The sequence below is a fragment of the Eptatretus burgeri genome, chromosome 11, assembly GCF_056783735.1.
Source record: "Eptatretus burgeri isolate ZD-2024b chromosome 11, Ebu_testis_v1, whole genome shotgun sequence".
Taxonomy (NCBI): Eukaryota; Metazoa; Chordata; class Myxini; order Myxiniformes; family Myxinidae; genus Eptatretus; species Eptatretus burgeri.
In genome coordinates, this window is record NC_140971.1 from 81,208,690 (window position 1) to 81,231,189 (window position 22,500).

At 43.4% G+C, this 22,500-nt stretch overlaps 1 protein-coding gene across 1 annotated transcript in view; it reads right to left on the minus strand.

The window, feature by feature from the left end:
- Positions 1-22,500, minus strand: part of LOC147017488 (receptor-type tyrosine-protein phosphatase mu-like) — a 513,419-nt gene that overhangs the window by 199,245 nt on the left and 291,674 nt on the right. Inside the window, exons 11-12 of the mRNA XM_085847977.1 lie at positions 21,116-21,218; positions 19,320-19,584 (exon numbers count right to left, since the gene is read on the minus strand). Coding sequence (XP_085704103.1) covers positions 19,320-19,584; positions 21,116-21,218 — 368 coding nt within the window. The remainder of the gene's footprint in view (positions 1-19,319; positions 19,585-21,115; positions 21,219-22,500) is intronic.

Here is a 22,500-nt window from a genome sequence, read left to right on the forward strand (position 1 = left end):
CCCAGAGACAAACACCACCTGAAGATAAACACCTCCCAGAGAAGTCTGGAGACAAACTTTCCAGACATGTCCAGAGACAAACACCATCTCGACACAGCTGGAGACAAATAGAGCCTGGACATGTCTGGAACCAAATACCACCTGGACACGTCCAGAGACAAACACCGCCTGGAGATAAACACCTCCCAGAGTAGTCCGGAGACAAACACTGTCCAGCCACATCCAGAGACAAACACCATCTAGATTCAAGACACATCTGGAGACAAATAGAGCCTGGACACGTCTGGGACCAAATACTACCTGGACACATCCAGAGACAAACACCGCCTGGAGATAAAACACCTCTCAGACAAGTCAGGAGACAAACAAACACCGTCCAGACATGCCTGGAGATTACCATCACTTGGACAAGTCCAGAGACAAACTATGCCCAGAGATAAATACCATCCGGACACATCCGGAGACAAACACCGTCTGGATATAACCACTGTCTGGATACTACCAGAGATAACCACCATCCGGATTTTCAAATAATGTGTGAATACAACTCTCTGGACATATATAAGCATAACAGCTGAAATGCGATAATATATTTTTCCCGCCTCTGGTTCACCACCATCTCATATCTTTCCCCATCCACAACCATGATATTTTCTTCCCCCATTAACTCACTCCAAAGCCTCCCCCTTCAACTTCCCTGTTTTCCTCACTGAAATTCCCTGTCATGTCCATCTTGTTTTCCCCATGTACCCGGCCCCATCTTTCTCTCTTTCACAGATCTCCTCATGTCCTTTTTCCTACTGTTGTTGGCGGAGGCAGCTTAAGATTTTTCAGAGCCCTGGGCACAAAAAATATAGAGGCCCAAAACTCCCCCAAAAAGAGAACTCCGTGTTATTTTGCGCTCGCTTAACCGATGTTGCTTTACACTCGAATGCAAAAAATCTGGAGGAATTCCCATGTTTTATTGCCTTTTTTCCCCCCTTGGAAAAAAAAAATCCATGTTCATGTGTTCCATTAGCAATCATCTAGCTAATGCTTGCCAAGCCCACCATTCCTCAACAACCATTTTGTTGGAGTGCTTGTTTGCATGCTTCAGCCTCTTGGCAATGAAACACAGCCCAGCACTTGCAGGGGTGTTGAGTTACCAATTTTTTATTTTCATATATTTTTTTTAATTTACATAGATGAGGCTTGTGGAAGAAGAGCTAAAAGTTTATTGTAGAGTGCTCACAAAGTGGCTTGAGTACTCAGGAAAGCAGTGCAACGAAACTGCTGAGAAGGAACAGCTGGCTTAGCAAGCGATAGCAAGTTGATTGGTTACGGGGCACACCCCACATGTGCTAAACCGATGACCCTTCTCTGGTTCTTCCACTTGTCTTATGAAAAAAGTTGATTCTGGGTGATTTTAAACCACTTTCCCCCTTTGTTGAGTGGTTTTTCGCTTTTCAGCACCACTGGGGTAATTTCGTTTCATCCTTGGGACAGGTGCTCAGACACATTTCTGATTTTAAAAACCGCATTGTTCCGCCATGCACATGGGTTAGTCTATTTACCAATGAGGAGTTGTTTTGTGATTGTACAATAAATTGTAGTGTGAATTTGTTACACAATGTCAACATATATTAACATGAGGAATTATACAAAGTTTATTGTGATTATTGTTGCATATGTATACATTAAATGTAGTTATTATTCAACTTGTTTTCTCTACAAACCTAACCTTACCCCCTCATTTTGTAATAGTCCTATGTAGTTAAACATCAGAAGAAAACATTTTTAAAATTGATTCATTACATGACTGCTTTCCTTCCTTGAGATGGAGCATTCTCTTTGTGCTGTGTTTATCATCATTCACACGTTGATATGTTTTGTCGGCGAAGTGAGACTCCACCCAAGGGGGCGGAGAGAGGCGTCTCAAAAGATTGTGAACCATAATCGGCCGTGTGGGGCCCCATGTTATCTGGGGACATGCAATAGCATGGGTTGCATGGCTCTCAAGCCAACTCTGCCCGGTGCCCACATTGAGCTCGGGGCTCACATTGAGCTTGGGGCCCACGTTGGGATCGGTGCCCACATTGAGCTCGAGGCCCTTGTTGAACTCCCTGGGCACAGGCTCTGTATGCCCGTGCATTAATCTGCCCCTGGTTGTTGTGATTCCCTCTCTTGCCCCTCTTGTCTCCTTCTCCCTTTTAGTCAGGTCGAATTACAGATGGTCTGGGAAATAATTTATAACCAGGATATTTTTTTCAGGAAACCCATTTTCTCGGCCCCAGTAGTGACCAAAAAAAAGTCCCATGGTTCCCGTGCTCAGAGAAGTTGTAGCAGCCATATTTCCACATGCAGGAAGTCACAGCCGATGCGAAAAATCAAAAATTTGTCCAATATGGATAAATTTAATATCTACAATAGGGTTTTTTGACATGAGAGATCGATTGCAAACATCGTTTTTGGGCGATGGCTCTTCTGTAACTTGGTAACGGCCATGCCCTAGACTGACCACAACCAAAAATGGGAAATTTTCAAAGGTTTCGAGGTGGATATTGGTCTAGAACTATTTCAACATAAGAAATTGATTGAAACCATTAATATTCGACCTACACCTTCCTGCAACCATGTAAAGGTCATTCTTAACTCCACTAATCACAAAAAAGTTTAAATTAGCAAGTTTCAGTGATCACTACTCAGCCACATGTTCTGTATCTAACAGCATCTTTGTTGTCTACCACAGACTAGCTATGGTCAACTTCAATGTTACTTTTACCTTATTCCATTCCTAACGATGATTGGTTAACACAATTGCCCCTTCATAAAACATGGAAATACAATGGAATAAAAATAATGGAAAACGCAGGATACCAAGACTAAACACTTCATGTCTCCCTCTGGGAACCATCATAAGCTAATAACAAAAGGAACTCCCAACATCTTTCTCTGTTGTGTATTCGGCCGTTTGTGTGATTTATATTGGTCCATTTGCGGTGAATTTGCTAACCAGTTGCGCACCAGGCAAACCTGACAGAAATACAGAGCTGCCGTTATTGTCACACCATTTTTAGCTCACCTGGACTTGTCAGGTGAGCTTATGTGATTGAACAGTGTCCGTAGATGAGTGAGTGAGTGAGTGAGTCAGTCTGTAAACACTTCAGTCATTATCGCTTGAACCAAACAAACAATTTTGATGAAACTTGGACACAAGCTTCATATCTGATGCCGAACGAAAGTGTATAGACCACATCAAAATCTGCGCTCATTCAGGGGGTCTATGGATGGGGGGGTGGGGGTGTTTGAGCCCCCCCTCAAAATAGGTATTTGCTCTCTTCGAAACCACACACATAATTTCGATGAAACTTGACCACAAGCTTCATCACATGTGACGTACTAAAGTGTATTGACCACATCAAAATCTGCACTCATTATAGGTGTCTACGGGTGGTCGGGGGGGGGGGGGGAAGGGGTGGTCGGGGGGGGAGGGGTGGTTGAGCCCCCCCAGAATAGGTATTTGCTCTCTTCTTTGAAACTACACACACAATTTCAATGAAACTTGACCACAACCTTCATCACCCATGATGTACCAAAGTTTGTTCATGGCATTAAAAAAATCAGGGTCTAAAGGGGTTTGTGGGGGGTTTCCATGACTGTTGCTCTTGATCCAGGTGAGCTTCAGGATGCACAGTCCTATTTTTCTGTTTGTCTATCTGTCTGTTCCCTTATATCTTGTATATCTTGGACATGTACAATGAAAGAATGTGTACGGTATTAATTTTGTCACACTTTCTTTGAAATATTTGAGTACTACGGAATTCTTACAAATCAGTGTATTGTCAGTATATCGTTTCTAAATAATGTGCAACAGGATCTCAATGAAGAAAATCATTAACAAGAAAATTTTCATTTAGGTGACCTCCTAAAATAATCAATTCCTATTAATGAAATTATATGTGATTTTCACCCCACACTTTTAAAGATGCACTTTATACCCCGGGTATTAACCGTCATTTTAAAAATCATTTCCAATTATTTTAATACAATTGTTTTATTCGCCTTTTCTCACACTGAACAAGAAGGGATCTGCGGGTATTGTTCCGAAATTCCTCAGATTAATCAAACTACATGCAATTTTCACTTTCAACATTTCCATAATATGGTGTGAATATTTAATCGGATAACACCGAGGTCTAGTTATTCCCACTGATATTTTCTTCATCTACACTGATTTGGATATTTTTCCTCTATGCCGATGAAGTCAATAGTGACCAACTACACTCGACTGCAAAAAAATTAGAACTAAACTTGTGTTTTCCAGCAATTTCATCACACTAATTCCCATGAAAACTGATAGGCCTCTCTATTATGGCCTATGCATTGGGAATTTAGTCCTTCTATTCCCAGAATCTGAGATCCTTTCTTCGACCATCTATTAATTTTTCCTTTGCGGTTTATGTAGTCAGTGTTGACCAACATTATTTTTTTAATGTTGGTTATTATTGTTGGTTTATTTATTTTATAACCAACATTATTTTGAAAGAAATTATTATTTACTCTCACTTTGTGCTCCAATCCAATCCTCCAATCCTTTGCGACCTGGAACGTTTTCCAACTTGTAATCCTCACCTTATTAAACGGAATCTTTTTAAATGCACCTTGTTAACCTCCGCCATCAAAGATGGACGGAGGTTACCGTTTTCACCCCTGTCTGTTTGTTTGTTTGTTTGTTTGTTTGTGAACAGTATTACGGAAAAACTCCTGGACGGATTTCGACGAAACTTCGTGGGGGGATTATGTATGGTCCAAGGATCATGCCATTTGATTTTGACTTGGTTCAAAGTCCAATATGGCCGCTAAGGCGGTCATTTTGAAAGATATTTGAATTTTTGTTTTTGCATTTCTACATGTTTTAAGTGATTTCAAACCCCCCTCCCAAAAAAAATTGTTAGAGAAAAAAAACAAATTTTGCAACTTTTTTTCAAAAAAATTTCGATTTTATTTGGACAATATTTGAATTTTTTTTTGCATTTCTACATGTTTTAAGTGATTTCCAGCCCCCCGCCCCCCCAAAAAATTTGTTAGACAGAAAAAAACAAATTTTGCAACTTTTTTCAAAAAAATTTCGATTTTTTTTTTTGGCATTTCTACATGCGCGTCGATCTAGTTTAGTTTATTCAATCGTGGTTCAGTAGAGTCTGATCCGTTTTGACCTACAATGAATAGCATATCAGGTTCACTTAAGTGACCCAGCAGTATTGGCGGCAGAGGTTTTGCACTCTACCAATGTGCTCCCCTCTCGTTCTTTATGATGTAACTATTTATATGCCTTTCAAATACTACTTTATTTTTATTATTCACTGCAAGCTGTTATTGTTAACCTCCGCCAACTTCGAAGATGGATGGAGGTTACTGTTTTCACCCCTTTCTGCTTGTTTGTTTGTTTGTTTGTTTGTGAACAGTATTACGGAAAAACTCCTCGACGGATTTCGACGAAACTTGGTGGGGGGGGGTTAGGAATGGTCCAAGGATCATGCCATTAAATTTTGGACTTGGTTGTTGTTAGAGAATTTTTTTTTTTTTGCGTTTCTTCATGTTTTAAGTGATTTCCACCCCCCCCAAATTTTTTTTTTACCCCCCCACCAAAAAAAGAATTTTTTTTGATTTCTACATGTTTTAAGTGATTTCTAACTCCCCCCCAAAAAAAAATTACCTCCCCCCCAAAACAAAATTGTTAGAGAATTTTTTTTTTGCATTTCTACATGTTTTGTGATTTCCAACTCCCCCCCCCCCAAAAAATTACCTCCCCCCAAAAAAAATTGTTAGAGAATTTTTTTTCATTTCTACATGTTTTGAGTGATTTCCAACCCCCTAAAGAAATTGTTACCCCCCCCCAAAAAAAATTGTTAGAGAATTTTTTTTGCATTTCTACATGTTTTAAGTGATTTCCAACCCCCCCAAAAAAATTGTTTGAGAAAATTTTTTTCTTTTTTTGCATTTTTACATGTTTTAGGTGATTTCCAACCCCCCCCAAAAAATTGTTACCCCCCCCCCAAAAAGGGAATTTTTTTTTTGCATTTCTACATGTTTTAAGTGATTTCCAACCCCCCCAAAAAAAATTGTTAGAGAAAAAAAATTTTTGCAACTTTTTTTTTTCAACAAAATTTCGATTTTTTTTGCGTTTTTACATGTTTTAAGTGATTTCCAACCCTCCCCCCCCAAAAAAAATGGAAAAAACAACTATAACTCTCAGCACTGTTGACATCATATTTAATGAATAAAATATATGGTTCACTTGAGTGACCCAGCAGTATTGGCGGCGGAGGTTTTGCACTCTCCCGAGTGCTCCCCCTCTAGTTTTTCATACTTTCTTACAGCTGCCGTCAGACCCGAAGTGTCACCTCTACAGTTTTATCCGATTTCCTGTGACCCGAGTTGACACGTAAAGCTTGACTGCGGAAATATTATGATTAGTTCAAAGTAACTGAATTTCATTTTGATAACTTTTGTTTTCAAGAGTCACTCCTGACCATTCATCACTTGATTACTAAAAACGATACTTCAGAAGCACATGGTCAACATGCGGCACATTTGATAACCAGTCTCACATCATCCTTATTGGAGTGGCAGGGCCACTCCCTACTGGCAGGGTGGGTCAGACAAAGCTGACACAAACACAAAGTTGCCCTTGTTGTCACAATCCGTTTTTTTTTTTCTGTCTGTTCCATTATATGTTGTATATCTTGAGAATGGTACATTGTAGGTTCACCAAACCTGGCAGATATAATGGGGGACCTCATGGGGAGTGGTGTCATGTGGGTGTGGGTAGTTATTTTAGGTGGTATAGGGAAATGATATAGAGGATCTGTGACGATTTGAGTGATTGTAAGGAAACTTAACACCCATAATGAGGAGCAATGGGGAGCATAACGATAAGGGATGTGGGTAGTGTGGAGAGCAGTAAATTTAGAGGGCAGACTATTGGGGGAGTGGGAAGAGGGGATTCTCCATATCAGTACCCAGCTATTCCCATCAGCCATATAGACTTCAGTGCAACCAAGCCTGGCTTGAATATATAATAGGAGTCTAATGGTGGATTTATGGTGAAAAAATTAAGTTATTAGCTTTCATAGATTTTTCAATTTTGGGGGGCATTTTGAATAGGGGGTGTCTCTGTATTGGCTTGAGTGATTGTCACCAAACTTGGCAGTAAGAATGTTATAAATAGGAGATACGTTCATGAAGGATGTCAAAAACCAGCATTTTCCCCAAAATAGGAGTTCTAAAGATAAAGTTGTGCTTATTAATGAATAAATAGTAGCTGTAATGATTAATAAAAGTATATACAGAACAGTATTGGACAGTAAAATGAAACTTAACAAGTGCAATTTAATTGGGGGTTTGCCTCAGAATCAAAAAAGTTCCTCGAATCCCAGCTGTCTGTCCATTTCAATGTTTTCAATAACATCCTGAATCACCTCTTCTTAAATCCTCCTTTGGGAGTGAGGAACACGATCAGGCCAGAGTTTCCTCCACACACCGTTGAGGTTTGCACACCTCACCTCCTTCCAAGACTCGTCGATGTTCTTGATTGCATTAAATATGTTGATGTGCCGATTCCAGAACTTTTTAACGTTTCAAAATGCCCAATTTCAAAATACCACACAAGGTATTACTGTAATTCGTAATGTAAAACGTGCACCGAGGAGGTGGCGGGTGTAAACATTAAGGCAGTGTTAGCACAGAGGAAGGTTGTATTGTGTAAAACTTCCTGTGAGCAGGCGAGGCCAGATGGAAGACTTGGGGCTATGGAAATCCACACAGAAAGGCACTTAAAAGGGCATTGCACAAACTGTTTGGCCGAAAGACTGCAAGCCATGGCAATAACGTCGGCCGCAGAGCCTTGTAGAGGAGTGGGTTGGCACGAAACGTTGACAACACCCACCAGAAACGGTGGCCAATGATGTCCCGCCATGTACTGAGGGTGGGCCAGAGGACCCACCATGCAGAAGGGCAGGATCTCTGTGGAGAACCACCGAGTGGGTTGGACTTCATACTTTGAAGAGGGAACATCTTCTTCACCCTCTCTGCTTCCCTTGCTCACCATGAAAGGACTGCTAGGAGAGATGTGGATGCCACAATCATTCGCCTCGAGACAGCATCGCTCCTGCCATCCTTCTGGTCCCGAGCTGCACTTCACTCTGTACTACGATGACCTGTATGCCACATTCAGCTCATGCATGCCACAAGCCTTCAGCTGCACCTTTGTTTCTTCATTGTACGAGTCTGATATTTTGGCGCTGTAGTTGGGTTCGGCCTTATTTATTTCCTATTGTACAGAAGTTCAGGTTATTTCTATTGTACATCCTCTCTGGCATATACTGTATAGATAACATCGGGGATATAGATTACAGTATAGCTCGGCTCAAAATACCACTAAAAGATATTTATACACACTAGTACGTGCCTGTACGTGCGTGGCCGTACATGCGTGGCCATATGTGTGTGGCCGCACGTGCAAAAAAAAATTAAAATAATAAACTTTCAAACAACCACACAGGCCGTTCCTTCGCTCTCGTAAACGACGACTGGATTGGGGCATTGTGTTTATCTATAAATGCGCAAAATAAATCGAGAAATTATTAGAATACAGTAAGTCATCACTATCCGGAAGTGGTGCGTGCCTGTACGGAATGTTCGCATCATTCCACGAATTATCGCTTGCATTGAAGTAACAACTGCTGTGATACTTACACACAGAGTTAATTAAAATCCAAATTAAAATCAAGTTTACCTCCCTGTCTTTGCTTGCCATGACATTCGCTGCCATTGACCATTGCCACTCCTACGCCACAGTAATTAAGGCACCGATCCCCATCGGCCACGCCTACACAGCAACATGTCCTGTCATTGGTTTGGTAAATAAATGGCCGCAGCAACTTGTCCTCTCATTGGTTTGGTAAATAAATAGCCGCAGCAACATGTCCTGTCATTGGTTGGTAAATAAATGGCCATAACTTGGGAAGCACTTGTCCAATTAATATCAAACCCTGAAAAGGCACATCCACAGGGCCCCAGCAATATACGGCAAGTTTCAATTAGATCGGACCAGTGGTTGTCGAGAAACAGCGGTCACAGACACACACACACACACACACACACACACACACACACACACACACACACACACACACACACACACACACACACACACACACACACACACACACACACACACACACACACACACACACACACACACACACAGACAGACCCAGACACACACAGACAGACACAGCAGACACAGACACACACACACTGTTGGAATTATAGATAGATTAACACAGCATTTGTCCAAGGAGGAAAAATCCTTTGGGGAGGAGGGATATTATTAGTGTTCATGTTGTTTTGTAATAACATTCATATTATGCTATTATCATTAGTGTTGTTATTACTTTTGTTGTGAGAAGCGGCCTTGGAAAAACGCCACAATTACCCACCCATCTTAACAAGGATATACACCTTAACACAGATTTCTCCCAAGGTGGAAAACCCCCTGGAGAGGGGGGGGGGATTGAAGTCGCTATAACCTCCATCATGTGACCCTTAGTCCTCTTGTCAAGATTAGTTGAGATTGGATAAGTAACGACAATGTATCGTGGTCAGACAGACAGACAGACAGACAGCAAAATTGCATATTTTAGTATGATAAGGAACATATTCTTGCCTTTTGCTTTTCGTGCATGTTTGACCACCGTGTTTCACTTTTATTGGGTTGAAACATCTTTGGGGAATGCTAAATGGTAATAGTCATTAATAAGGCAGTTATTTAAACACCATTTCTGCCACTAGCGGGGGTTGTACCCCTGGAGTGGAGCGATCTGTGTTAGCAGACCGTATGATGTGACAATACGAATATTTTTCATTAAATTCTTGCAAAATTAAAATTAAAGTTACACTGTACAACATCCCTCTCCACAAACACCCCGAGTGATTGTCGCTTGTTTTAATGTCCATGTTTCCTTATACATGGACTTAAAGTTGAGCGAAGCACTCTTTATGATTAATTAGTAATTTGGAATGCAAGGCTTATAATCCATGCACTTCATTGTAACCATATAGTCAATGGTAGTTTGAAATAGTTAACATTTACATGTTATAGGTTTGAATGGGTAATTCAATGTCATTACAATTTAAATTAAAAAGAACAAAAAAGAAGAACATGGAACAATTAAAAAATTTAAATTAAATCACCCAGGGGAGGAGCTTCTGCTCCACAGTGATGAGGGCCAACAAGCCCGAAACACGTGTTCGTGGATGTTCCCTCTGCGGGGTGGACTAGTTGATAAAATTGAGAATTAAATTATCTTCTCGGTATTGGCTGCAGTACAATCCTATGGAAATGTAGGGGGCTAGAGCTTAGCTCATGCCAAAAGCAGAGCCTATGCAACCGTTTATTCCTCTGTTCTTCAATGCACGGCCCGAGAGCCACTGGCGGCCTCTGGTGGCCTGAAGTGCGGCCCCTGGTGGCCCGAAGTGTAGCTTCTGACGATAATACACAAATGTGAAAACACACCATCATAATCCGCCATAAATGCTATCAAATTGACCCAATGGTTTCCAATGAGTGTTCAAACACGAATATAAAAGTAAGATGACTACATTAGTAGATGGCAGGATACAAACAATTATATGCTTGCAGCCCAGTTAACCACAAGGAAGAAGAATACATGGGGGTGGGGCCGAATAGCAGCCACGACTGAGTCCTGCAGGTGGTGTGGCGGCTCTCACACTGATGTCTTATCGGCAAAAGTGGCCCCCCTCTAAGAAAAAAGTCAAGATCACTGGTTTAGACAGAAGAGTATTTTCAATTGAAATTGTTCCGAGCTGCAACCAGAACTGTTTTGTGAACCAGAGAGGTTAATGTATGGCAAGCATTTCATGTTGGTCAGGATGCATGTAGTAATAGGCGTTGTGGCAATTGCTTTGCGGTGCCCACTTCGGTGATAGGGTTTGGGGTATGTATGTATGTATGTATGTATGTATGTATGTATGTATGTATGTATACATATATATATATATATATATATATATATATATATATATATATATATATATATATATATTGTTACGCTTGAGGGGGGGTATGCATTCAAAGGGTAATTAGGATGTTTAATTAGGTATGCCATGCTGTTCGAGTTTACCAGGATCTCGATGTAATAAGTAGCAATTCAGTGGTGATAAGTTGTCTCGTAAATGTCCATTTCTTCAAGGGGGAAATGATAATTGTCAGGTAATTAGATAGGGACACGGGATAGGGTAAGTGTGTCTGCGTAAACCCCTTTTAGTAGTCCCTGGAGGCTTGCCGTGACGTCACAGGACAGTGCTGCGAATGGCTCCGCCCCGTGATCACGATTGGCGGAAGGCTATGGCGCAGGGCCAATAAAACGGCTCGATTGGAAGTGACGAGGACGGGAGGATAAAAAGGTTCTTTTCGGGGTCGAAAAGGAAGAGGAAGAAGATCGGGACAGAAAAAGTGTTCTGGTGGAGGTTGTTGTGCTGGGAGCGTGCTGTGTTGTTGCGCTGATTCGGCCCTGGTTTCATCGTGTCTCGAGGCCTTCCTGAGCCTCGTGCCTCACCTTGGTTGGCTCTGGGGTTCTGCTGGCTCGGAGTACGGGGTCGAACGGCGGGTGGACCTGCCTCCCTCTCCTGCTCACAACTTGGCGCCAGAACTGGTTCCCTGGCGGCTGTGAGCGGACTTGGGCCAGGACCAGGAGGTCGACAGTACCACGGTGTCTCCTGCCCCTGACGAGCGCAACGCCAGCTCATCCGGCGCCAATCCAGGGATTGTTGCGTCCGCACCACGGGCCAGCCTGACCACCAGGACCAGCTACGTCGTGTGTGTGTGTGTGTGTGTGTGTGTGTGTGTGTGTGTGTGTGTGTGTGTGTGTGTGTGTGTGTGTGTGTGTGTGTGTGTGTGTGTGTGTGTGTGTACCTGGCGCCTTAGAGGGTTTGAGATTTGTATATTCATTGGAATTGTCTGTGTTTTCCCCACGCCCGAACCAACACCACCATCCCGTCGAATCACCCCGGATCCCTCTCTTGCCGAGTCTTGTTATTTCTGGTTAGAGAAATAAACGTTATCAACTCAGTGAAAAGCGACTCGTGCCACCTTCCTCGTCCCGTTTGCGGTAGAGTGATTAGAACCGCCATCTTTGGGTTATAAATAAATAAACTGCCTCCTTCGTTTCGGCTCATTCTACGTTAGCGGGACTGTTTAAGTCCCGTGGACGTCACATTGGTGTCAGGGTGTTGGATGTTCGAACCCCTCTAAAGAATATACCAGAACTGAAATCTCGCCACGGATTGGAATATAAAATTACTACAGAAAAGCGCGGGAAAATTTTGGCGGGATTTTTCAAATTAAATTTAATTGGCGGCAAACGGGACTTCTGCACCATGGCGGATGTGCAGATGTTTGAGGAGGAAGGCCACGTGTCTGGCAGCGAGTCGGGGGAAGAAGAGAGAGACGGGGGTCGGATTGGAACCTCCCCCATTCCAAGCGTAGACCGTGCTTCATCGCCAGTAATGGAGCCGGCAGCGCCGGAAACCGGTGCGATGACAATCCAGACAATGTTGGAACGTTTAATAGGGGACATGACGGCACAAATAGCAAATCAATTCGTGGCACAGAGGGCAGAAATGACGGCACAGAGGGCAGAAATGACAGATCAATTGGGGGTAATGGGGGTACAGTTGGGTGCACGGATTGATTTAATGAGGGATGAATTGGGGGAAAAGATGGAGAAAATGAAAACTGAGATGCAGGAGTTTGTGGATGTTCAATTGCGGGAAATACAAAATAAATTTGAGGAAAGATTGGAGGAAACAAAGGTAGAAATTACATTGGAGGGGGAAAATATACGGAAAAAATTGGTAGATAAAATTGATGCAACGAACATTCGGGTTGATAAAGTGGATGAAAGCCTGGAACGTCATGGTGCCTGTGTGGATGCTCGTATGCAGCTGCAAGTTGAAGAGTGGGGAGAGCTGAGGAAGCAAGGGATGAATTTGGCAGAGGAGGTAAAAGGATTGGAGGCTCGTTTGGACGAACAAGATAAAATTATGAGCCAAGATGAAGTCTTGGATAAAGGCCTGGTAGAGCCGTCTTTTGTAAGTAGAGTGTCCGGGTTGGTTGAGGAGCAGCTACAAACTCGCGACGGAGCCTTGGAGGAGGTTGTGCGGGCCCAGAAGATCCTGCGGGAAGAGGTGAATCGGTCCATTCAACGTTTGGAACAGGAGGCAAAATTGACCCATGAGACCCTCACCACAAAACATCTTTGGCCACAGTGGGCTCCGAAATTGGATAAGCAGCCACAAGGGTGTTTGATCCCTGGGCTGGATTCGGACAAGGGAGAAACTGGGAAGCGGGCCACTGGGAAAGTGACCCCCCTGGTAAATTTCGACGGGTCAGGGAGCGTTGAAGCTTTTCTGACGCAATTTGAGTGTATTTCCTGACTAAACGGGAACGTACAGGGAATTTGGTGGCAACGTTGCATGGACCAGCCGCAGATGTGTTAAACGTGATCGCGGAGGGGATGTTGACCAGCATCCACATTTGCGAGGCGTTGAGCCGTCGGTTTGGGTTTGCAGCGAACTGTGATCTGGTGCGGGCCCAGCTCCAGCATCGCAGATTAAAGCCGAGTGAGACAGTGAAGGAGCTGGCACAGGACATTTACCAATCAGTCAGGATCGCGTATCGGGACCTTACAGTGGAGGCATGGGACAGACTGGCACTCGAGAAATTTTTAGCTGCTCTTCCTGACCCTGAGGTCCGAGCGCTGGTGGAGCTTCAGGATCCACCCACCATGCACCGAGCGGCCGAGTGCGCGGCCAGGCTGGCCTCGTGGAGTCGGCCGGGTCGGGTGCCCGAGAGGCCATCGGTGACGATCCGACAGGCGGAGATTCAGGATCAGGGAGAGGGGCTGGGAGAAATTGGCATTACCCAGATGCTTCAGAGGATGAATCCTCCTGCTGAACCGCCAGGTCTATCCGAGATGCCCTTTTATAGGTCGGGTCCGGAAATCACTGTCGGGGGCCGGGGAGACTAGATCGGGCTGAGCATATAGGGCCATGCTCGGCTGGTGAGATTGTGGCGAAGTCCCTCCTTTGGTGGAAAAAAATGAATTGTGGGAAAATTGGCATGGGTTTGTTAGTTCTGCTGGGTTTTAGAGTGACAATCGGGACAGTGGGTAATTGGTAACAAAGCGGGCACGAGTGGCTGTCCAATGGCTGGTGCGTGGATCGGGTGAGGAAAAGTGCTGTGTGAGTTGTTTCAAGTTAAGAAGTGAAATGTATGGTGCACACGTTTATTTTTTTATTGGACATGGTGTGGTAACAGCGAAGGTCATGGTCGGTGAAGTGTTAGACATGCAGGTGTCACATGTAAGGCCGATGGGGTGGGGGGAGTCATGTGGGTTTTGTGGGTGGGGATGACGTGCTTGTCCACAGGGATTGCTGAAGCTCACGGTGAGCGGGAATTGCGACCCCCTTCAAGGAGATTCACCACCTGGTGGCTCATGGTGACAGTGTCTGGAGGCAACTGGGAGAGGGTCTGGTTGGGCGACCAAGGCGGGTAGGACCTTGGCGACCCAGGAAGGCCAGAGGAGCCAGTGAGACCCCTTCCAGTGTGTTGTACGGGTTAGAGCTGATGGCTACCAGGGGGTGGGAATCAAAGGGAGCGGGGCGGAGAAACGTCCGGGTTGGACTAAAGCTTACCTGTGGGCATGGTTGCACCTGAGATGCCCCCATCATCTTGTGGTAACCCACCCCACGGCCATGACGGGATTCAGCCTGCACCATTAAAATGGGGACCATGACCTAGAAATGTGATGATGAGCATGGTGTGAGTGTTGTGAAGATGTATGAGTCCCACTCGATCCCACACAACTTGACAGGTGCAGCAAGGGCATGATGTCCGCATAATTTTTGGGCAAGCAAATTTGAAAATTGGCTCCCCAGGTAATGCTGGATCTATTAGCATCCACTGGGGGACGCGGTCAAGTGTAAATATTCCGTGAATAGTGTCGTTAAGGCTTAGAGTAGGAATGTAAAGTATAAGTGTTGTTTTTTTTTGTGGAACCTTTTGTTTCCCCTCCCCAGATCACTGGAAGAGTGTTGGGCAAGAGCGATGATCCAGAGAATGGAGTGCAACTTTGCTCAGTGCTCTCATGTGATAAAATAAAAAAATAATAATAAAAAAAAGAATGATTGTTTAGGCGAGGATAAGGCCATAAGCGGGTAGTACATTAAGCAGGATAGGTAAGTTAGCTGCGACTAGCTGCCTATTGCCCCTCCTACTTTATTTCGTTAGGTTAATTAGGTGTGAGTCAGTAAGTGTTAAGGCTGGTACGGTAGCGCCTGTGATATACCTTGCAGGAGCTGCTGTACCAGAGGAGGGGGCAGTGTTACGTTTGAGGGGGGGGTATGCATTCAAAGGGTAATTAGGATGTTTAATTAGGTATGCCATGCTGTTCGAGTTTACCAGGATCTCGATGTAATAAGTAGCAATTCAGTGGTGATAAGTTGTCTAGTAAATGTCCATTTCTTCAAGGGGGAAATGATAATTGTCACGTAATTAGATAGGGACACGGGAAAGGGTAAGTGTGTCTGCGTAAACCCCTTTTAGTAGTCCCTGGAGGCTTGCCGTGACGTCACAGGACAGTGCTGCGGATGGCTCCGCCCCGTGATCACGATTGGCGGAAGGCGATGGCGCAGGGCCAATAAAATGGCTCGATTGGAAGTGACGAGGACGGGAGGATAAAAAGGTTCTGTTCGGGGTCGAAAAGGAAGAGGAAGAAGATCGGGACAGAAAAACTGTTCTGGTGGAGGTTGTTGTGCTGGGAGCGTGCTGTGTTGTTGCGCTGATTCGGCCCTGGTTTCATCGTGTCTCGAGGCCTTCCTGAGCCTCGTGCCTCACCTTGGTTGGCTCTGGGGTTCTGCTGGCTCGGAGTACGGGGTCGAACGGCGGGCGGACCTGCCTCCCTCTCCTGCTCACAACTTGGCGCCAGAACTGGTTCCCTGGCGGCTGTGAGCGGACTTCGGCCAGGACCAGGAGGTCGACAGTACCACGGTGTCTCCTGCCCCTGACGAGCGCAACGCCAGCTCGTCCGGCGCCAATCCAGGGACTGTTGCGTCCGCACCACGGGCCAGCCTGACCACCAGGACCAGCTATGTCGTGTGTGTGTGTGTGTGTGTGTGTGTGTGTGTGTGTGTGTGTGTGTGTGTACCTGGCACCTGAGAGGGTTTGAGATTTGTATATTCATTGGAATTGTCTGTGTTTTCCCCACGCCCGAACCAACACCACCATCCCGTCGAATCACCCCGGATCCCTCTTCTTGCCGAGTCTTGTTATTTCTGGTTATAGAAATAAACGTTATCAACTCAGTGAAAAGCGACTCGTGCCACCTTCCTCGTCCCGTCTGCGGTAGAGCGATTAGAACCGCCATCTTTGGGTTATTAATAAATAAACCGCCTCCTTCGTTTCGGCTCATTCTACGTTAGCGGGACTGTTCAAGTCCCGTGGACGTCACAATACACACACACACACACACACACACACACACACACACACACACACACACACACACACACACACACACACACACACACACACACACACACACACACACACAACTATACATATATCTGTCCATGTACAAATATATACAAGGTACATACACATATATACAGTGACCTGAGAAAGTATTCACCCCCAATCAATAATGCCACTTTTCGATGAATTGCAATAACGTAGAAACAATTTTTCCAAATGAACTCATTTTATTCATAACTGAAGAAATCAAACTAAATACTCTTATAGTAGAAGTCGGTTACATGTCAGGATTACCTGCAAAAAACATGTACAAATCCAAATTCACTGGTTGTAAAAGTATTCAGCCCCTTTGGTCTATACTTGGTGGAAACGCCTTTTACAGCAATGACTGCGATGAGTCTTTGTGTGTAGGTCTCTCCCAGGTTTACATTCACCAGTAGGATGGTGAAATCTTTGCCCTTTCTTCATGTGAAAATTGCTCTAGTTCTGCCAAGTTTGATGGGTTGTTGATGGACTGTTATCTTCAAGTCTTCATGAAATCTGCATAAAGTAACTAAGAAAAGCTGCACAATGTAAGGCCTTTGTTGTTTCAAACTCTGCCCGAGTTCCTCTACAGCTGCAGACATTCAAATAGTACATAATGAGAATTCCAATGCCACACACACCCCTCAGCCACCGGACTGGTTTTATCAATCAGCAACAGCGTAAACAGTAAGGGGGGCGGGGGAGGTGAGACGACTCTCAACCAAATTTTGCATTCGTCTTAGTGTTTCCCAGGATTCCCACCCCCCACACGAAAGGAGGGGTGGGGGGCGAGACTAACTGCCAATGCTCCCAAAGGGAGCAGGTGTTTCTAGTAATTAAAATTCCAATTGTAGAAATTTGGACTTGTTGGAAAAAATATAGAATTTATTGCACTTTATTCAATTTTGTATCCCCTTTCAAAATATTTCCCCCAATTGTTTTTTCTTAAAGGGAAACCCAAACGCTCAGACCACCATGACACAAGTCTATCCCTTAATACCCTACAAAATTGATATGATGTGTCTTTTTCCGATTTACGAATTATAAAGTAGGTAAATTTGCGATTCAAGTCAAAATCTTCTTCTTCAGATGAGCTGTGACATCGCACCCAGAAGTTGACCGTCATATCCGTACTGTCTACGGGTTACATTGTGGTATGATTTAACTCAAACGGTGAATAATTTTCGATTTTCCACAAATATGCCGAGTCGATGCGTCCTTGGTGCTTGTATAGTACGACAAACCGAGATGGTTTCAGGCTACACCAATGGCTGAAAGACTGGAAGTTTGCCAGAAATTGGACGAGGTTTGTCCAAAATACCCTATTGTAGACCAAGCTGACAAAACGTTCGTTTTTGTGCTCAGAACATGTTACAGAGCACTGTTATGAAACAACACAGATGGATAGATCTTGTGGTTATCCACCACGATTGAAAGAGAATGCCATACCCACCATGAAGAGGAAGAAACAGCCATCACTCAAAACTGTAACACCATCTCTACCCAGCTATCGGCCGATGTACATGGGTGATTTGAGCGGTGAAGCAAACACCTGTTGCCATTGCCCAGCAGTTACCACAAGAGCACCTGAAAATAATTTTCTATTCTCAATACAAATTTCTCCAAAACAAATGAACCACCATCTATTTATTGTGGAAAGAAAGTATGTATGTATGCATCATCTACTACTCCGAAATAATTTGACGGAGGAAGCTAAAACTTTCAGGGTCCCACCCATTCCCCTTCACGATCCCCCCTCAATTGCCCATCACTCTTACAATACCACCACCACAATCCTACACCTTCACTCCACCCTCCTTCTCCCTCCACAATCCCCCATCTACTGGAGGAGGGACATTAGCTCCTCACGGACATGACGGTGGGACACCGCACGGATACAAATGGTGTCCAAGAAAAGTATGAAACGGGACGATCCCGCTGACATATGTCAGCCTGCAACAGTGGGACAAAGCATTAATCTCCCATTTTGTCCGTGGTGTCCGAGACTGCCTGGGAGATCTTTATGCTGTCAGGTGATGATGGGTATTTCAGCTCAGGTAATATATAAATTAATTTATCCATCAATACAAAATCCATCCCTTATAGACCGTCAATTGAACAGAAAATCAAACCCGACCGAGCAGAGGTGATCACGTGACCAGCGTTTTCATCCTCACTAACACTTCCACCTTCTTCCTCTGAATCGCTTGCACAAGGCTCGAAACAATTCAGCTCCACAATCCCCCCCAAAAGCATTTCCATCACTAATTTTGTCTCCAACCATTCCTTCAAAACCCCACTGATCAGTTTCAACATTCTGAAAACCTTTGGAGTCGCTGATGACGATGGAATCAGTATCGGAATCCGAGCTCGACCTGTTTCTCAATGGAAACCACCATTTAGATCAAAATGGCTTCAGTATGTGGTGCCACTAGTGAAATCGAAAATCGACACTCTCGGGCTTTTTTCGACACTTTGTGATTGACAAAAAAAATTCAAAATATTTTTGCCTTCAAATTAGACTGTGATTAATGATTCTCAATGGTTTTCATGGGGAGAAAAAAAAAAACTGTGTTTGGGTTCTCCTTGAAACAGAGCAATCTCTTGGATTTAAACCCAAATAACATTGACTAAATAGAATGCAGTGAGTGCCAACTCTAAATATCATGTTCGTGAATTGCCATGCATGCTCACTCACCTCACCATGGTGACAAAAAGCCTGCAGGTAAATGGTATAAATCTTGGTAGCAGCAAGTGGTGCATTCCAAAAACCCCCGTAGGTGCGGTTGTCTCCAACAGTGAATGGTCTTTCAGTTGAAAGTGAGTCACCGGGAAGTGCAGCAGCCACGTAAAGGCCACCTACGTTGGGGCTCAGCTGCTGGAAGGCCGCAGTGGTCTCCTGACATTGTGTCAAGGCACGGGCTTTGCGGACCGCTTCCATGGACACAACGAGACGGTAGGAGCTGTCGGGCATAACCACACGGTAAAAGAGGTAATAACTATCTTAATGATTGCTTGCTGTTACAAAAATGTTACTCATCGCACATTATTAAGAGCATCGTTCCATTCAACACCTGCTGATAAGATTCCACTCCTCTCCATCTCCTAAGTTCCCTATAATTTTCCACCTCCACATTGTCCACCAAATCTTGGTTTTCTGCCTACACGGCAGTCTGTGGTCATGCCTCCCCTGCACATTAAAAACAGCGATAATCCTAACATTTGACTTGTGTGAAATCTCCCGTTTCTCTGCGCTTTCAAAATACCTTCAAATCTTCAGTCAATGTATTTTCACTTGATAAAAATGAAAGTGAATTTCGTCGAAAAATTATTTCACCAAATTATAATGTCAAATTGCATTTATCGGCACAAATGCAAACCCGAAAAAGGTTTTCAACAACATGAATGAATAAAACAACTCAAAAAGACTGACAAATCCTTCTGGAATCATTCGGAAAACAAACAACAGCATTGGCAACAACAACAACAACAACAACAACAACAACAAAACACATGATGAAAAACTGCGAGGTCCTGGCTCCAAAAAGGAAAGAATACAAGATTTTAGATGTGAAGGATCTCTGGATTGCTCCCAGGAGATCAATTGGCGATCACCGTGCCACGGGTCTGTTCGAGCAGAACTGGCCAGGGCTAATCAACAGCAGCAGCAGCAGCAGCAGCAGCAGCAGCAGCAGCAGCAGCAGCAGCAGCAGAAATGGCATCAGCAGCACCAGAAACAATTTTATCTTCACTGATCACTTCCAATAAGACAAGACGAATGTTTGCAAATCCCATTCAAATAAAGTCAAAGCATGCCTCATTAGTCGAATAGTGATTTGAACACGTGTTCATGTACGCCTGGATTTGGTATTTTATTTGAAACATGACAGACTAAATTAGAGGCCAAGGCCTGGAGCCTTTAAACATCATGATAACCAAGGGATGGTGCCTAATACCATAACTGTACAAGTCAGTGATTAAAAATGAGGTAAGGAAGCTGATTTTATCGCATGTACAATAAAGTGCTATTAGCTCTCCATTTAAGCTGAATCCTCAATTACATTTCTCACCAAAAAGTAGAATCGCATCACACTTATGGAGGCAAGATTAATGTTTTTATGTCGAGTTTTGTTAAACCATCATAAGTAAAGGTGATAGAGGCATTGCAATGCTGCAAATGAAATTACGTGCATGATGACAGTATTTATTCAAATGAATGAGTATTTAGAATGCATTCGATGAACGAGTTAGCAATTTAGGTGTAATCACATGGTTAGAACCAAGGAGAACACGAATGAGTGAAACAGCAGACGTGTGACGGGAGACGTGTTTGCAGTACTTGCAGGGGTTTTCTTTTCCTTTGCAGAATCATCAGGATTCTTAACCCGTGGAGGAAAATATCTCAAAAGCTGAATCAATGGGTGTTATTTCAGCTTGTTCAATTAGGAGTGATTATTAGCACCTTGATGTTCGAAAAAGTAATTATTTTCTCACCTCACAGAGGCTCCTCGGCCTCTGGCTGGCCGCAAGAGGACGGTGGCCGTTGTCTCTGTGTAGTCGAGCAATGCGTCGGCATCGACTTGAGGAAATGATGGGGCTACAACAACAACATCTATCAGCATCAGCAATTACCACAAATTTTGGAGAGATAATGTATTGAAATACTTTCAGAAATAAAAATCGCAGGGATTGATTTTGAAAAAAAAAAAAAAAAAAAAAAATCACTTGATTGATCTGGAAGCATTTCAAATCAAAACCTATTGTACATCTCACATAATATACTGGATGAAAGCTGCTGTGTGGCCAAAATATCAGATATAAGCATTTACCGATGAATAACACTCCAGTTGTCTGTTGTTTTTGTGCACTGCATTCAAAAAAGTAGTCTGCACATACAAAAGATGTACACTAACCGAACACGAACCTAATGGCACTTTTAATCGTTGACGAGGAGACACCATCCACCACTCAAAATTATCAAGAAAAAAAGACATGAACTTCCCTTTTTTTTAAAGATTTTTTTTTCTGTATATTATGTTTTTCTGCCTTTTGGAATTCTTAGTATCTTCATGTGTTGATGCTCTCAAACAGTAGAGGTGTTATTTATTGGTGAAAGAATGCATGATGTCAGATGGTTCGGTGTGAAACGTGACTTGAACTATATCTCCAGAAAGTGTCATCATAACCCTTTGGACACAAATGGGCTGTTGATGAAACTCGTTTGCAGAAACAAATTCAGAAACTTGGTTTTAGCAATTCATTTAATCATTGACTGCATCTTGATATATATATATATATATATATATATATATATATATATATATATATATATATATATATATATATATATATATATATATATATATATATATTGCTTTGGAATGGTCTGACAGGCAGCTATAAAATATGCTTCCTCGTTGAAAATATTTCCGGTTATGTTTAAGAGATGTTCGATTTTGTGTTACAATTCATAACCGTATAACTGCTCTGATTGATTTCAGTCCATTTTTTTTTTAAATCTTATGTTGCCTTGAATTACAAATCAAAATTGTATTCTCACCTATCTTGTAGCCTGGTGTTGGCCTAGTGGTTAGGGTGGCAGATTGGGATCCTAGGGTCCTGAGTTCAAGCCCCGTTTGGCCGCTGAATTAAAATACACCAGGAGGTTGACTCAGCCTATCATCCTTCCGAGGTCAGCAAAATGAGTACCAGTGTACTGGTAAGGAGGACACTGCATCAGTGGCATAGCCACGTCCCAACCAATGATGCAACCAGCAGCCACAGGCTGCACTTGATAGAGAGAGACCTATCTTGTACCTCACTACCTTGGTTTAATGTTTATTTAATTTGATTGAAAACTTATGTGTAATTTTGTGTTT